Source organism: Seriola lalandi, unplaced genomic scaffold (genome assembly GCF_002814215.2).
Source record: "Seriola lalandi dorsalis isolate HSWRI2012SDOR001 ecotype SW California unplaced genomic scaffold, Sedor1 jcf7180002054182, whole genome shotgun sequence".
In the NCBI taxonomy this organism is placed as follows: Eukaryota; Metazoa; Chordata; class Actinopteri; order Carangiformes; family Carangidae; genus Seriola; species Seriola lalandi.
Window position 1 is genome coordinate 626,863 of NW_019524735.1, and position 18,389 is coordinate 645,251.

At 42.2% G+C, this 18,389-nt stretch overlaps 1 protein-coding gene across 1 annotated transcript in view; it reads left to right on the forward strand.

Annotated features, from left to right (window-relative positions):
- The first annotated feature begins 783 nt into the window (after positions 1–783).
- agap3 (ArfGAP with GTPase domain, ankyrin repeat and PH domain 3) overlaps positions 784–18,389 on the forward strand; it is a 71,610-nt gene continuing 54,004 nt past the window's right edge. Inside the window, exons 1-4 of the mRNA XM_023403822.2 lie at positions 784–2,826; positions 9,086–9,144; positions 12,191–12,278; positions 15,772–15,857. Coding sequence (XP_023259590.2) covers positions 1,218–2,826; positions 9,086–9,144; positions 12,191–12,278; positions 15,772–15,857 — 1,842 coding nt within the window. The 5' untranslated portion in view covers positions 784–1,217. The remainder of the gene's footprint in view (positions 2,827–9,085; positions 9,145–12,190; positions 12,279–15,771; positions 15,858–18,389) is intronic.

The following is an 18,389-nucleotide window of genomic DNA, read 5'->3' on the forward strand; positions in this document are numbered from 1 at the left end:
AATGTGCCGTTTTCTTCCACTGTAACTACCAGCGCTTTAAAAAGAATACAATTTCTTCACCATAAATAGCTGTCAGCCAATCTTGGAATTAAGCTTAAGTTCCCCCACAGTGTGTGGGCTGTGTAGTGGGAGCCACTGGAAGCGTGATGAGTAGTTGTGTGGATACTCCATGTTACTAACACAGGTTACGGTTGTATTCGTGTTCTCTCAGGTCCTGTGGTGAGAGGCAGGCTTTATTTATTTATTTATTTTAATTTTTTTATACGTATATTGAAATTCTTTCCCATGAAAGATATCAGACCAAAGTGTGTACAACCTAAGCAGTGTAGCTATGTTAGATCCTTCAATTTAATAACATTTGGTGGTCACTAAAATGTGGATTGGTGAATAGAATACTCGGTGATTGCTCTGCTCTCTCTTCTTCCTTTAAACATGAAAAAGAATCTCCCCCCTTTAGTGTTCTGCCAATGGTCAGAGGAGAAAACAATGTGTCCATTCATGGCTGTTTGTTGCGGATTGTAGTCGTTGTTGATTACAGCAGTGTGTAATCAGCTCTGTCTTCTCTCAAACTTGTGCTCACTTTTGTCAGTCTATGTCTCTGGGGGCTGCTAGCAACTCTGGAGAAATCAGGAGGGCGTGTTTAATGCCCGTGGGATCCACTCCTTGTTTTCCGTGTATCCCGGGGGTTGGAAGGCAGCTGAAAGTTCAAACACAGACACACTCCCTCATGCTCTGCATGGAAAGAGCTCAGAGATTAAGGGGTTTGTCTGCACCGCCAACAACAAGGATTGCTCACAGTTCGTAACTTGCCAAAGAGGAAGGATGATTCAGTTTTTTTTTTAAGCTGCAACTTTTGCAGCTATTACAGATTTGACTTTGTTGCAAAACAAGCTGTGGATAACCTGTTTTTCTTTTGTTCATCTGCTGGTGCAGGACAGGTAGAACAAAGTGTGGGGAGAAAGCAGCTGTGTGAGTCGCTGAGTGAAGGAGCCAAAGGATGCAGGTGGCAGCAAGGCTTGGCTTTAACTTGTTTGAAGTTTTTACCCAAGTCAAAGGTGAAGGATTATTCCTGGCATAGGAATTTAGTCTTCAAATGAATGACTGCTTGAGCTGAATCTCAACAACTCCCGGGCAGAATGTGAACATTTGCCCATGCTACGCACTTGTATCGGTGTGTGAATAAGGATGTATGTGTGAATCAGTTTGAGTGAAGTGCCATGCTATTCCTCAGCAGTGGGGCGGTGGATGCGACCCCAAGGAGTACAGCTATTGGCCAACTGCAGCAGGGGAAAACCGTTTACCACATCTCTGTAATCCTGAAAGAAACACAGGGAGATGCCCCAGTGTCTATGCTGGGAATGGGCCGGGTCACCCACACCCAGGTGGACAGTTGCCAGCCAGGAGGAGACATAATTAACCTAGTGCCAATGGAGAGCAGCCCCAGGCTGGGCAGGGCACGGCAGGAGCTCAACAGTTGGCCCTCCTTCAGCCGTACAGGTAGAGCTGGGAGGCAAAAAGAGGAGGTGGTTGTGGAGGAGAATGAGGAGGAGTTGGAGGAGGTGGAGGGAAAAATGAAGACGGACAGGTTTTTGACACAACCCTCCAAGAACTCAGGTAACTCCTCACAGCAAGGCAGAGACGTGGCGGAGTTAGCTGCTCAGACAAACACCCAGGAGAAACACATTCGGAGTTCAACATTACGCTCCGTCACTATCCATTCTAAAGGGCTCATCTTTGGGGAACATGGCACTTTGACAAGACACAGCTCTCTGCCATGGGCTGTGTTGCGAAGGCCGCGTCAGGATGAAGCCCCGCTTGGCAGGAGGACGGTGAGCATGTATGGCGACCCACTCAAGCAGCAAAGAGATTCTCAACCTGAACAAGAAAGACCGCTGCGGAGGCCCAGGAGTGTGTGCATGCTGGCAGGCCCAGGCCCAGTCCTGTCGGAGACCCAGACCCAGCAACCCTTCAGGAGGGCAGGCATTTTAGAAAACAGCCAGCAGCACAGGAGCAGGAGGGCTGAGCTGAGAGCAGTGGATGGCCTCAATCCTATCGTGGCTCAGCGGCCTCCAGTCCCTGCAGATGTGACCCCCAGGGTCCGCCAAAGGAGCTGGAGGCCCAGGCCTGTCAGTATGACAGTATTGGAGCTAAGAAAGAGGGGTTCTGATGATGAGATAGACAGCCAGAAGAGCAGCCACACAGGCAGTGATGGAGGTTTTCTCAAAGGGAGCTTCCGCTGGAGGCTATTTAGCAAAGCCCCTCAAGATAAGAGCAAGGAGATGGACGGTGGCAATGATGTTAAACCTTCTCCCAAACTCAGCAAACCCGATGCTCCAAAAAGTACACTGAGTAATTTAAGACGGAGCCTCAGTCTGCGAATCAGGAGGACTCGGCCCCGGGACAAAGTTTCTTTAGGGTCAGAGGGGGAGTGGAAGGAGGGCTCTCGGACTAAAAGTACTGCTGAGGAGATAACAATGCCTCCGCGGCCTTTCTCGTACCTCACAGGGAGAACGCTTCCAACTTCCAGTGAGCAGATAGAGGATGGGGGCATGCAGTACATTCAGTACCACAGCAGGGGGAAGGTCAAGGTCATGGAAGTACCCCTCTGTCCAACAAAACTGTCCTCCAAACCAGTTCAGGAAGAACCAAGCATATGGCAGCTCATAGCCAATCGTTTCAGGAGGAAAGAGCAGCCATACAGTGGCAAATGTGAATCCCAGCAGTCCCAGAGCAAAGACACTGGCCAATATCCCCTGGCTGGGGATAATAAGTCAGAGCCAGTCTCCATAGAGACTCTGGCAGGCATTGACTCCCACAAAGGTCAAGGTAAGACCTGCAAGATTGCTGAATTTATTTTGCAGCTCAGTTCTCCATTTTAGCCCCTCGTTCACTGCACAGAAAGTTACAGCTCAAGAGCAACACGGAAGTGTGCTTTTTTTTTTTTTTCAAGGAAAGACAGGCAAATGAAAAACACATGGGGAATTGTGAGTTTGGATGGCATTCAAAAAACGTCTGGTTCGAGAGTCCTTTTGGAATTTCTATTTTGGGTGCTTTATTTCTCCAGTGTTTTTGTGAACTGCCTGTTTATATGAACTTACACAGCACAATTACTTTGCTTTACGTAAGATTTTTGAAGTTGGGTAAATGAATAGGCGGGTGCAGTAAACTTAAATCCGCAGTGATTGATAAAAACACATTTTAATGGATTGTTTTACAGTGGTGTAACTGTGGTGAAACCCAGTCCCAGTTCTGTCTCTGTGTCACCTAGACACAGGACATGGGAGTCTTGATAATGCTGTCTGTTGGCCTCACAGAGAGACACAGCTTAAAGCAGTAGCATTAAAGCAGTTAGTGGCTGTAATGGGGATGCGTTTGGCAGCCTAGGAAGGCTAAATTAAGAGGGCTTACATGCTATAATGATGGGGAGAAGAGAAGACGACTTAAGCACTGTGTTTAAAGGTTAACTCTGACAGTGGAGGGTGTTTGTCCGGTTGCCTGGAAGAGCAGGGAGAGAGAGGCAAATATTTGCAACTTTTTGAATTAATAGCTGTGATTTGCTACATTTTTTTTTTTTTTTTTTTTTTGCGTCAAGCACCAATTTCACACGTTTACACGAAGACCTAATTAGTCGTCCATGACAACTTAACAGCTTCTTCCAGTGTCAGGTCGCACATATGCTGTATTCATTCTCATTAAGACAACCTTTGAACCAGCAGAGCGTATATGTAATTCTCTAGCCAACATAAACCTTGTAATAGGTTCTGAGGTCAACTTTGTTGATCGCTCGGTCTATTTGTATTTGCACATGACATGTTACCAGGGATACCTAGTCCTTTGTGGTGGAGTGTGAAGTCGTATCTGTCCATTTATTCCACTGCAGAGTCAGTCAGTCAGTCAGTCAGTCAGTCAGTCAGGCATTAGGAATGTAGGTGTGCCGATCAGCCTGAGTAAAGCTAGGTGTTCAGTGCCCTGGGCGGGACCCGGTGCCTGTTGCTACCTGCTTAAGTGTTTGCTTCTAAATTAAATCCAGGAAAGCTGAGGCCCAGCCGTCCCGCACAACTAAACAAACACACATGTGCGCACACACACACACACACACACACACACACACTCAGAGTAAGTGTGTCCTGATGATAGCTTCTACGTTTGGTGTGTTAGTGAGGATTGGGGGGGAGGGGAGGTAACAGGATGAGGGGTTTGAGGTACGCACTGTGTCACCCACCCCCACCTGTGGATGAACAAAGCCACTCTGTCGTGCCCGTGGATGCATGAGTAATCAGTGGGCTGTGACGGTGGGGGGGGGGTCTTTGAGTTTGAGGAAGGGTCACTAGTCATGAGTTATAGGTGGTCAGCAGTGCACTTATCTAGTGAGGGTTGAAATGGTGGAAACGGGGCTGTGGATAGAGCTCTGTGATAAGCCTTCATTGTAGGGTGTCAACTGGATCCAGCAGATAGAAGAATTCTCACTGATGTATATTTATTCTGACTTGCCCTAACTTGCCATTATGACAATTTGAAGAAAATCCCCCATGTGTGTGATCCATCCTCCTTTATCTTGAATCAGATTATACAATTTATTCATGAATTCCCTATGCTTCTTCTTTCTTTTTTCCTTTTTTTTTTGCTATGTCTCATTTGATACCATTTCCTGTGGATCCCTGCCAACAGCATTTCCTGTGTCAACTTTACCTTGCAGTTGGAATCAGTCTGCTGGCCTCAAAATCTGCAGATTGGGAATTCATTTGAGAGATGCATTTGTTTGTGTGTTTCATAGCAGCAGGGGTGGGTGAGCCGAACTCCCAGCATGTAATCACGTTCAAGATAAACAGACACTTTCAAGGAAATTTGGACAAAGAGTGACACTGTGATAATGACCTCTCACCTGCTGCAGGATACACGAGGAGACAGTGAGATATTGTACTGTGTGATACACAGTTTGGGCATGAGCGGAGAGAAATCTGTTAATATCCGAATATAATTTGTATTTGAGCATCTGCCACCGCAAATCTCCTCTCGGGTACATTTTGTTCTTCAGGATTGTGGTTCAGTAGGTGAGCAGCATCCTGCTGTTCTCCCGTCTAGAAACTGTTAGCTTTTAGCAACAAGTCTACAAACTGTTGAATTCGTTGGGGGTCTGAGTAGAGGGTCCACAATTTGTAGTTGCACGCAGCTTCTCTCTCTAATTCATGGTTGATTGTTTCCATCAGTTTGTTCTCTTGGACTGTTTTTATGTGGCACAAAAAAAAGATTAGCTAAGTCTGACACATTCCTCTCCTAGCTCTACAAATTGAGTCAATCAACCTGGGTAATGTTCTGCAAGACTTCTTGAAAACCCAATTTACAGAGCTCATGTTTAAAAGGGAATCCTGCTTGAACCAGGATGTTCAATTTATTTCCAGGGAAGTGATCAATGCTTGTCTGCAGACAACACACTGCTTTAAGAGCTCTAAGTAGGGCAGGCCATGCAGACCGCATTACCCTGGTATGGCATGAATATTTTTTACCTTTTTCTCTGCTGATCGTCTTTCTGACTTAGCTCCTCTTGATAGAAATAACAGAGTGGTGTTTGGGAGCTCAGCAGAACAAAGACACAAGCTCTTGCTGGGTTGTTCGCTGTGAATATGGCTTTGTAGATCAGCACATAAAAGGAAGATGCTACTGGACCATTTTGTCAAGACGTGCATGATAAAAGTAGTCAGACAGGGACTGTTGGTTGGTCATGAGGTTGCCAAATCAGGGAAGTAGAATTACTAATTGGTAGCTAAATTCACACACTGTAATTTATTATGGTGGGAAAGCAGGGTTGGAAAGTCAGTCAGAGCTAGAGTGGAAGTTTCAACTTCAAGGTTTTTCCTCCCTCATTCCAAAAACCACTTCAGATTCACTGCACATAGAAATCCATGCATGTGCCCGCATGCACCCACACTCAAATAACCATATGCACACAGGGTTTCTGCTCACATTGCTTTTTTTTTTTTTTTTCCTCCTCATGAAATGGAATAAGTGGGAGAGGAGTGGGGGAGGGGGAGAGGGGGCTTGAGTGATTGTGCTTCGCTAACCTCAGACTGAATGGTCATTTTTATCCGAGTGGACATGAGCAGTGAAGTGAAAAACCTGACAAACAAGCTAGCAACACAGTTTTGCCCTCGCAGAGACAAAGACACCGGTGTCCTCTGAAAACATCACAAATGCAGGGTCTTTATGTTTCCACAGGCATTCTGGGACACAGTGAAGTGGGGATGCTCATATTTAAAGAATGACGTAACACAGAGCACATGGATTCAATTTGGGCTTTTTTTTTCTTTTTTCTTTTTTCTTTTTAGCAGGCGACCAAACTGGTTGTTCTGTAGCTGCTCCAAGGATGGCAAAAGTTGGTCTTGTTTCCCGTGTGACAGTTTGTTAAGGGTTTGTTTGTGAGAGGAAAATGATGATTTCCTAAAAAGATTTTTAATGTTGGAAAAATAAAAAAGCGTGTGTATGTGTGTGTTAGGTCGGGGCCAATTTAGTAAAAAAATATGCTGTAGCAGAGATGCAGCACTTGTCAGCTGCAGCCGAAAAAACTCAATTTCTGTGTTGGCTTTTGATGACGTGTAATTTCCCTGCATGGTTATCTATGGATTGGGATTGGCCCTTTGTTTGAATGTGTCCCTCTTTGAGTCTGAAAAAGTCTGATTATGTGAACTAGACAAATGTGAGAAAAACATCAGGGCATCTGGCTGCTGCTTTTTTTTTTTTCCTGTTTATTTTCTAAATATGACTTTTTGTTGTTTCTGTTTAAGTTCTCTGTTCATTGACTCTGTGTTAATGTTGGGTTTACCACAGCAAGTGCTAAAGACCGGAACCTTTCAATGTGTTTGTCTAATTGCTAGTGAGTGTTACATTTTTATCCACCCTCCAATTATGTAAAAAAAAAAAAAAAAAAGACATAATTTAAATGAAAATCATCATATAAAGCAGATGAACACACATGGAAATAACGGCAGTGTAGAAAATGACAGGATATCCAAGGAGATGAGATAACAGCCTCGCCTGGTATCATCTCAGAGCGCTGTGACCTGCACTCGGTTTCCTGCACTTAAAAACTGAGTCAGATGGGTGTCCTCGCTCGTGTCCCGACATGTCAAACCCACACTGAGAGGGCTTTACATGGGGCGTGCTGTTTAAAGACTACTCTGCCCCACACAATGCTTGGTGAAAGGCCCTTCTGTTTGGGATTCACTCCTCTCCTCTCCCACAACAAGTGAAGCATCCAGAGCAGCACAAGGCTCTTTGTAAATGGAGGTCAGAAATAAGTAAACATTTTAGCCGAGGGTTTCTTTTTACTTACTATAATTGTAGTATGTAAAGGTTTTTTTTGGCTCAGGTCTGCTCAGTTATTAGTCATATGTGCTTTTAGCATACATTTTGGAGAGAAAATAGAAACGTGTCTTATAGTGACAGTGGGTACCTTACTGTTTATGCTGTCATTCTTTTCATACTAGCATCACCTGGGGCACAAAGGGAAACCACTATTACTGCAACAAACAGGCTTACAGTAATAATGACTCCCTGTTTGCTGGATGAACAATTTAATTGTTATGGTTTAGACATGGGGAGGGGTTGGTTTTGCACACCTTGTCGTCTGGAGACAGGGAGTCTACACTCCCATATTAGAGATGTTATCTTTTTGTGGGGGGGGGCATGATCCAAAACAGGAAGGTGGCTTTCGTTCTAATAGTTGTTATGACACATAACTGTGTATTCGGGCTCAGTGGGAAACAGGCACAGCTTGTGGAGTTGTCATTTGTGTTTTTACTTCTCAGGGTTTTGTATTGTTCTTTATAGTGCTCTTTCCCGCTGCCCTTTTTCAAAGCATTACGATCTAGTCAAAGTCTCCAAATGTCACTGGAAAACCAAACAAGTTGAATCAAGCCCGTTAATAGCTGCCTTTTTAAAATGGATTTGCTTAATCCCCTTCAGAAATTGCACTGTGTAGAAACCTTATATTGACAAGGCCTGTATAGATTGTACTTACCAGAGGTGTTTCACAGCTGCCTCTTGGCAGCTGTGTGTTTTAGTTGTAAAGTTGTAAAGACACAAACAAAATTAGACCTGAGCAAATTAGTTGGGGAGATAGAGAAATTTGTATGGACTGGTTGTTTCTTTGAATATGCTTTAGGTCTACAGCCAATGATTGATTTCATTGTTAATTCATCTGCAGAATATTTTCTCTCTTAATCAATTTATTGATAAAATGTCAGAAAAATGTTCCAAAAGCCAAATAAGTTCCAAATATTTTGGCTTATTAAAATTGCTTGTTGTGTCTGAGCAAAAGCTCAAACCCATAGTTATTCAATATACTGTAAGAAAACCATCCAATATTCCCATTTCACAAGGTGAAACCTGTTTAGGTTCTCAAAGAATGACTCTAATGAATCTATTATTAAAATTGTTGCAGATTCATTTTCTGTTGATGGATGAATTGGCTAATCAGTACAGCTCTAATGTGTTCAGCTGTTTTGGCTTCTGTTCACACTGATCTACAGGGGGAATAATGTGCAAAGAAAAATATGAATATAGAAATGGCTTCTCATGGAACAGAGAATCCGTCATGGCAGAAATAAAAGTCGAGGTTTGCCAGGTTCAAAGTCTCTGTCTTCCTAACCGTTTTACCCTTTGACTTAAATAAGCCTGGTTTTGCAAATCGACTGCAAATCTGCACTTCAGTCCATAAAGATATGACACAATCCCACTGGTTAAGTTGTGTTTGTGTGCAGGACAAAAACTAGGTGAAATGACACTGAGCATTGAGTGACAAAAATCAACCCCCCTGTCATTTAAAATGCACTAGATACCCGAGCAGACTGTGGGTAGACTTATCTATTCCGTCATATCTTTTTGACAGCTGAACAGTCCGTCATAAAACTTGTTGCACACACCGCAGGCAGTCTATACACTGCAGCTGTAAAGTCACTTTGCCATCATCTAGCGGGAAATACTGTTAATGCCTTATTATCTGTAGCTGGGGTCAAACGGGACACAAACGCATGGGTTAGCTTTCACTGCTGCTTGACTTCATTTCTTTTTTTGCCCTTTTCCTTTTTAGACTCTTTCGTCAACAGCCAGGAATGGACATTGAGTCGGTCAGTGCCAGAGCTGAAAGTGGTGAGTAACTTTAAAAAAAAAAATTAAAAAAATGTTCTACCAGCCCCTCTGTCGATTCGCCCTCAGAGGCTTCATCTCACTGATCGATTTAAATGTCAGTGGGAGAGCATGTTCTGTCCATGTCACACCGCTTTTTGCATTTTACACAAGAGAGAAGGAGAACAGTTGAGAAATTGGCGGAACTTTTCCCTGGCTCGTAGTGGGTGATTTTTAATGAGATGCGTTGGCATGGAGATTGCAGGGTGGTTTGCAGCAGGACACAAGTTGAGTGACAGTTTTGGGCTAGACTCGTGACACGTCCTGGGTCTGATCCCACACCGCCACTGGAGCACATACACACACACACACACACACACACACACACACACACACACACACACACACACAGCCGCTGCCAAATGCCCAGCTAACATCCTCACATGATTTAATGTCTTCCACCCATAAAGACAAGCAACCTTGAAAAACTACACTCCACCATCCTGCCAGTCGACATCATATTTCCATGTGAGGGGAATTCATTGTTGTAGCACCTTGCAAATGATAAAATCTTCAATGGAACAAACGGGGGGGGGATTCACAGGGAGCTCAAAAAACAAACTTGCCTTTTTTTCTTTTTTTTTCTCTTCAAGCACTTTAAATGCGTCTGTTTCCTTTTATACTTCTAAGGTGTTAATTGGCAGCCTCCACACAGGGGTTTGTTAAATGGACCTGGAAAGGCTGAATTAAGTTGCAAAATAGCAATCATTCCTTACACAATATTCACAGAGTTACTGTTGAATGACAAGGTCGTACTGAAAAGAAGCTGGTCATATGTTTGGGAAGCTTTTCTATATGATGGCAACATGCCGCAGTGATTATGATCGGAACTGGGGTCAAAACATTTCCTGCAGATTAGTTGAAATGATGATCATAATCATGTGAGAATACCTCTGAAACATCCGCTACCACTCTGAGCTGCACCCTGCTATTGTAGTTTCCTGATGGCAGCTTAACTGTGGTCAAGCCTTGTTTTATTGTCACCCTTTGATAATCGAGCCCACGCTCTTTAATATTTCCAGATCGGGGCTAAACATCTGCAAAGAGGAGTAAAATAGGATAGTGCTGATACGGCAATTTGACTTCATGAAGCCTATATACCAGCAGGTCACAAAGCTGAGCAGTTAAAGGAGCAGGAACACTGGGGCTGTGGTACGTTCAAAGTCGATTTCTGTTGACTCATAGCTTTCACCTCACACAGCCTACAACTTCTGCTAACTTAAAGCTTATTCATAGTTTATTCTGCCGGGGTACCTCCTGATATATATACTTCAATTACAGAGTGGACAGGCTTGGAAAGACCTTCAGCAGATCTTTTCTCTTGTGCCTCAAACTTCCCTATAATTAGAACCATACCTGACTTTAACACCCACTAATGATCTGAAGAAGAAGAGGACGATGGTGGGTAGAGGAGGAGCAGGAGGAGGTGGAGGAGGAGGAGGAGGAGAGGGAGGAGATGAGGCATGTTGCAGCCTTTGTTCTTCCCAGACATGCAGGCATCATCAGCCCACCCTCCGCCATGCATCACCCTGAAGGCGCTGTAGTTAGGCCTGGTCTAGACACCAGGGACAGGAAGCAGGGGAAAGATTGCAACCAAACCAATGAATGCTAGAGGACTTTCCTCCATAATGTTTCAACCTCACGCAGCCTGCATGAAGGACCAAGCCGTCTTTTTAGGGGGGATTTTTTGTTGTTGTTTTGTTTTGTTTTTTAGGTTTTGTTCCTTAACCACAAACCAAATGTACTTTCCATTTCTAGTGATACCATATGTTTTGATTTTGATTTTCTACCTTCCAGGCAGCAGTTAGTTTCAGTTAACGAGTTTGAGTTTAGATTAGTTTGAGAAAATGAGTTTGAAAACTGGGGCCGATATTCATTTTACACATTATACACATGACATAAACATTTTTGATGAAAATCCCTCAAATTTGGTTTTGAGGATATGTACTGAGCAATTAATAAATAAACTTGTCAGTGCTTACCAGTGGACAATCGTTTCAAAATACATTTAACATTTCATCTTTGTACAGCTACTTGTTACCTAGACTCTTTTCAGGGTCAGTTGCTGTATACCAGTATTGACTGTGATATTTAAAAAATGAAGTATTGATATTGTGTTAATAACACATATATGATAATATCGTGATGGCACATGTTAGGTCTTGCAGGTCTTTTGTTTATCAGTTCATGTGGTTACATTTTCACTTTGCATTAAGTGTAATTGCTGTTTTTGTGCACTTTTGTACAGTCATTGTTACAGACTCTCTCTCCATCTCCCTACACTCGTATTTGAGTCTAAATCATTTGCCAAAAAAGAGACAAAACACACAATAAACAAAGTTAAAGATGAATTTGACAGATAGCATAATCTATGTGTTTATTTCAAATTTTCTATATATACCACAATAATATTGTTATCATAAATTCTTTTGGCTATAATAATTGTGAAGGGAAAATCTGATATTGTGACAGGCCTTTCATAAACTAATGCCTCAGCCTTTGATTTGTCAGTCGGGCTCTAATCGTAATGCTGCCTTTCCTTTGTGGTGCATTCAGTGCATTCTTTTGAATGAAAGAAACCATCAAAGAAACTAGCAGATTTCTTTTCACCCTGTCCATAAGAAAAATGGCTTCATTTCCAATCATATAACTCTTGATGCAATGTTTTGTTGTTGGCTGTAATAAAAAGTAAATGCATTTTGAAAATAATGGGCTAAAACCTGTGGAACCACTATTATGATTGATCTTAAAGGTTCACCCTTGACCTGGGAAAAAGGAAAAGAGCATTTTGACCAAAAAGGAAGAGAAAAAGAAAAGTTCACTTACTTTGTATTTCTGAACCTGTAAGACACATTTTGTGGCATTACTCAAATTGAAAGCCTCAGAAATATCTTGTGCTGAGAAGTTTTTTTTTTTTTTTTGTTAGGTCACCATTATGGTCTTTTACTAAATACTCTAGTGGTTTGTACCTGTCAGTAATAATCACTGCATTTTGTTCTTGGCCTTGCAGGGCATCGTGGGAAATCTGTCCAGTGGGAAGTCTGCCTTGGTTCACCGGTACTTGACAGGCACATATGTGCAGGAGGAGTCTCCTGAAGGTAAGAGTCCGTTGGAGGTCACTATGAACATGTCAGATACTCAGACACGAAGGTTCGGATTAATGTGGCATGTGTACTGTGTGTCCTGTAGCCTAATGTCACGCTGCTGATTCACCTCACAACTTGTTATATAAAACACATTGTTGCTGGAGAGCGAAAACTAACTCGCAAATGAGGAGTAGCCTTGTTATTAGCTTGATGATGCTTCTCAAAAGCATCAAAGTGTAATTATGCAGAAACCTGCTGGCTGCTAAATTAGTTTTCTCTTGTTTTTCACAAGAAGAAAGTCAAGCATGTTGGCACTGATTGCTGCGCTTTACAGAGGGATAGCCGTATTAGGATGGGTGTATTAGGATATTTACATGAAGCATGGCGCTGGTTTGCCTCGTGAGTATTTTTCTAATTAGTTCGTATCGAAATGTTGTGTGTCGGGTCGTGTCAAGCTTCAGGATGCCAAGATTGATAATTGGTTCAGTTGAGTTTAAAAATCTCGTTTTTAATTCCTCCACTAAAACTGGTGAGATAATAACAAAGCGTGACATTTCCAGTAAATTAGAGCTGTGAAGATTATTCATTGTTAAAACATGAAGGTAAATCTAAACCCTGTTCTCTGGGAAAGTTTTTATCACAGTCGTAAACCGTTTACTTCCTGGATGTCCCGAGCCAGTTGAACGTGTTTAAGAGGTCCTATCTCCAGAGACGGACCCCCTGCCAGTTTAATTCACTCGCTCAAATTTGAAAATCTGATATCCTTCAGTTTATCAGCGAGATCATAATGAGAATGCCCCCTTCTGGTCTGAAAGGTAAGTCCTCCTCTCAGACATCCATAAAGTTGTTGGCAAACCCAGAGTTAACTGATGATCTTTGAGGGGTTTGCAGTGTTTCATTTTAGTGTAATTATAGTGAGGATGAGACATGAAGCGCATAATTAGTTTCTGGCATTTTGCTGCACCAAGGGAGAAAAATCCTCATAGCTTAATTAGTCCTTGAGAAATCAATGGTGGAAATGCTGGAAAAACAGAACGAGTGTTATTGCTGTAATCAGGGAAACATGTCAGCTCAGATATGTGCCTGTGTCCCTTTTACATTGCCGCGCGTTGTGTGCGTCTCATGATTGGCAGCTGCTCAGGCTCTCTTGTTGTATGTGCTTTAACACTGGCCTTACTCCAGATTGAGTATTTACATTGCAGAGGCATTGCCCGGCAGAGGAAGGTTCAGCTGTGGCTGTTTCTTCAGTGTTTTGTTCCTGGGCTTTTGCTATGATATCTGAAAAAAGGTACTGGGCTGTGTTGCCATGGCAACACCGGATGGAGCTCTGTTGGATTGTGGCTCTGTGTCAAGGTCTAAGCCTCCTTGTAAGCAGAGTATGCTTACTGCGTGTTAACCATGCCTACCAACTTACCGTCTCTCCGTAGGCTGTCTGCAGGGTTATTAGTCACCTCCTTTCATGTGAGGTTGAACAACACATTTAAAAAATTCATACTTACTCTCCGTCATGCCAAAGAAAGAGAAGAGTGTGGTAGTCTGCTTCATTTATTCTCAGCACCGGCTCTCTTTTTACATGTATTGCATTGGCTCGGCTCTGACTGGAGACAACAGCATCCTGGATGATTATGTAACTGAAATGTTTAGTTCAAATTCCTTGCATGTTTTCACTGCAGCCGTATGCTCTCATTGCAGATGCTAGTTTTAGAGAGTCTCTCCGTAATCAGCTCTGGCGTATGTACATGCTGCCAGCTTCCATACAAACTCCATATTCTGATAAATCTTTGGTTTTCTGTATCGTTCTGATCCACTCGCTCACACTGTGTAATGAGATCCTCCTCATCTTCCCCCCCTTTTTAAGCAGGATTCAGAGACGCACAGACACATAGTTTCTCAGTCCTTTGTTAGAATCTCCAAAGCTCTGTGAGTTGAGTAAAAGAAAAAAAAAAGCTGGCTGGTGATACATGAATCTCTCTCTCTCTCTCTCTCTCTCTCTCTATCTCTCTCTCTCTCGCTCTCTCTCTCTCTCTCTCTCTCTCTCTCTCTCTCTCTGTGTTACACAACCAGCATCCACCAGGGCTTGAGAGCCTCTGCAAAAGGCTGGGAGAGTCCTCTATTTGCCAAGCGGGCTTAAGTGGACTTAACAGGGTGGAAGTGTGGCTCAAGTGGATATGTATTGCTTTCTGAGACAGGAATACTTTCCGCCTTTTAAAAATTACAGTGCCTGGCTACTGTATTGTCCCTGCACCTCCTCCTCTGTGATGTGAGATGTGTAGTTATTAATATGCTGGTTGAACAGCGAGGTCTCTGACACTTTATTATCTAATCATATGAAAATCTTTGCTAACATGCCTGCTTATGAAATTCCTGGAAAAGTGTAACAGGTGTAATCTTATTTGGCCTGCATATCCACTGTCTTTGGCACACTCTTCTTTTTTTTTTTTTTTCTCCATACATTTCACGACCATTCCTAGGCCTTTAAGTTTATGCGTTATTCAATTTTGTCAAATTGCTTTCAGCATATTTTTGAATTCATAAAGCACTGTTTTCACTCCCAGGGACATCTCTAGCCTTACAGCTTTCTCATTTGAATGTTTTTAATCTCCAAAGGATCGCAAACCACTCAAATGATATGCAAAATCTAATTTATTGCGTTGTTCTCCCATTGGTTTCTTCTTTATCTGCAGCCAGCTTCGCCAGCGGCAAGGAATATGAATTTGTATTAGAAAAGAAATGAAGAAAAGGGGAGAGAAACTCAAGGCTACATAAAAGCCCCCGCTAAATGTTAACTTCTCACTACTATCCTGTGGCCATGACCTGAGGCACACCAGTTCAGAATTTTATTTATTTATTTATTTTTTGCCTCTGATATTATCTCCCATCGTTTCCTTCCCTCTCTTTTAGTGTCAGCGTTAAACTTACTCCATTAGTCTTATCATTTCGTAGCAAAGTGTAATGAGTTATGATGTTAAGACTGTGAAAATCTTCGAACACACCCAAGAAGCGCTCACGGTGAAGTGATGGAGAGCGAGTACGCAGCCGGATAATGAAGTGAAAGTTGGGTCTTTCCAGGACTTGTGGCGGTTGCAGTGACGGTGGCACTGAACTGGTTCCCTCAGCAGCTGTGCATTAGACATGCTAAATGGCAATTTCTCGCCCACATAATTGGCTCCAGAGAGACCAGGTTTCCTGTTGGCATGTGATTGTAACAGCAACACATTCTAGGAGGCCTAAATTGAGAAGCTGCACTTAAACCCGTACACATCTCAACAAACCTTTATGAGCCATGTCAAGCTGTGTTTTGATATTGAATTTTGGTTTATTTGGTGCATTATCATTGTTTTTACGGAGTGTGAAATGTGTCTGCAGCCTTTTTTTCTCCTTCAGAAACCCCTGCTGGTTAGTTATCATATCTCAAGAAAGACATTATTTTTGTGCTAGCAACTAGGCCAGACTCGATTCAGAATGACCTTGGAATAAACTCTTGAAATAAATGTCTCCTCCTCAGGTGGACGGTTCAAGAAAGAAATTGTTGTGGATGGACAGAGCTACCTTCTCCTGATCAGAGATGAAGGAGGGCCTCCAGAGTTGCAGGTAAGAGTGTCAATCTGGAAAAAAAATGTCTCTTTTCTCCAAAGTTGCGAGATGTGTCAAGCAGAGACTGTCTGCAAACTGTCATTCAGACGGGAACTGTTCAGAGACTGGCTATTACTTCACTGCAGGACTGTGACTGGAGCAGTGTGACAGCACTCTGTGGTTGCTCTACCAAAAGCACTTAAGGGGCAGCAACAGATCAATGAGTAAGCCGAGCCAAAATCATTTTTGTGGTCAAAGAGACAATGCAGCACCTAATTGTTCTATTAGTATGTGAAATATGAAGAGTAATGGAGCCAGTGATTCATCCAGAGTGGGTTTTTACTAAGTCTTCATAAGAGAACATATTGGTATTGATCATGCGATGTGACACTGTTTTATGCTTTTTCAAAGGGGGAAAATTGATGAAGGGCTTCCCGGTAATTCAGCCTTGTTTAATGACAGAGCAGCCATCAGACTCTCATACTCAGTTATTCTTGAACCGTGGGTCTTACCTCCCGCTTACAGATCTGACAGGACTTTAATGGAGTTACCTCTGGGTGTCTGTGTTTGATGATACTTTACCCGCCTGGGCTTTCGGGAAGCCCAAAAGAATGAGATGGATTTATTCTAACATTTGCTTTTGCATGGTTACACAGTATCTGGATTATCTCACTGTATACTAATGTGTGGAGGAAAAAAATACAATATTATCCTCTCAAGTGTGGCAAGAGTAGAGAAAGTAGTATGAAATATCAAATATCCTAGTAAAGCACAAGCTAAAATCTGCTAAAATCCACATTTTTATATTAACCATGGACAAAATTACTACGTGTTATGTGAACATCGGTACTCGTAGTGACAAACCCACACGTTCTAGTAGTATCTCTGAGCTCTACAGTTCCCCCTCAGCTCCATGTATTTTAGCATCTTTTAGCGCATTGTTCTGATTTTAAACTTCATTCATTTAGAAGCAGCAGACAGCTGTTTTCAGCAAACTCTGATGAAAGAGCTAAATGGAGTCTGAATATTGGACTTTTGTCAGGAGGTCAGAAACAGGAATCCAAATGAATGCTATATGCTCTTTATCATATGTGTAAATAAGCAACTGCTTGCTGACAAGTTTGCCATATCATAACTTGTTCGAGAGTGTTTTATCTTTTCCCTATTTTTTACTATCAAAGAACAATGTATAACACATTCCTTTATTTCGCTAACTAGTAGAGGTGTAATGATTCTCCAAATCCACGGTTCCAACCTCGATTTTTCAACCACGTTTCATCTTCCGATATCGCTATACATCATTGACACTTGTATCATGGTTTCGGTATTGATTTCAGAATTGTTTTACCCTTGCTAACTAGCAAATATGTAGTATATGTGGCAAAACATGACTATTAGAATGTATTGAGTATTTTTTAACATCACTTAGCTCTTAAAAAAGTTATTCACTACAGCCTAAAGCTGTTTAAAGCTATATCAAAATAGATTTGACAAGGATTTAATTAGCAGATTCAATAAAACAGTAACGAATCACAACACTAGAGAATACACAAAGACTTGCTTGAGGCTTCATTCACTAGATTCAATGTTTCTTCTCACATGTGAACCTGGTGTGAATTTATTATGCATTTTCTACGAGCAGCTTACAGATACCTGGCCTGGCAAAGCTCCGACTTACACTTGCATTATGGTCAGTGAGGGAATGAGAATGAGTTCGGCTCAGTTGTCAGCTGCCTGTATAATTAGTGGCATAATTAAAGGCCTCCATTATGTTCCCACTCGCAGGAGGCTGAGCAGAGTTGTGGCTTGGAGGCTTGATTTCCCATTCATTCCCTATGGGGTACTGAACAAGTTGTGAGAGCTGAATGAAAGAAGAGGGCAACATGGGGGAATAGTTATCACTTGATTGTCACTGTTAGTATTACTCTGTGTTCTGCTTAGCCTCTTTCTTATACAATGGATGGTGATTAGTGCTGATTTCCTCCGCTCAGGGGAAACCTCTCTCTGCCATTTGATCATAAAGTATGCAAAGATTATCAATGTACATGACGCAGCAAATACAAAGACTCCAAGATTATGATAGCAGCGGGAATACAGAAAACAGATAGAGATTCAGTAGTAATGTTTAATCATTCACTGTCAATCCACGTAGCAGTGGTACAATGCCTCAAAACAAGACTTTCAGTGTACTTTAGCTGTTGCTACACTGCCCCCTTCTGTCTGTATATATGAACTTCCATTAAAAGATGGCCTGCATCACATGAAAATCAGTAGTGAATGTCTTCAACAACAATACTTATTTTTAATTATTAGAGCAACTGGTATTCATAAGAGATTTACGGACATGTTTTAAGACATAAAAATACTGAAATTAATTTGTGTCTCATATCATTTCACAATAAATCATTGCTGATAGGCTACAAACTAGATGTGATGTCACAAAATCGGGCTCGTACAGCCACAAACCACATTGCTGAGTGCAGCAGTGGCTCTAACGCAAACTGTTAATTCGTGTGAATGTTCTTGTGTTGTAATGAGGCAGGTTTTACT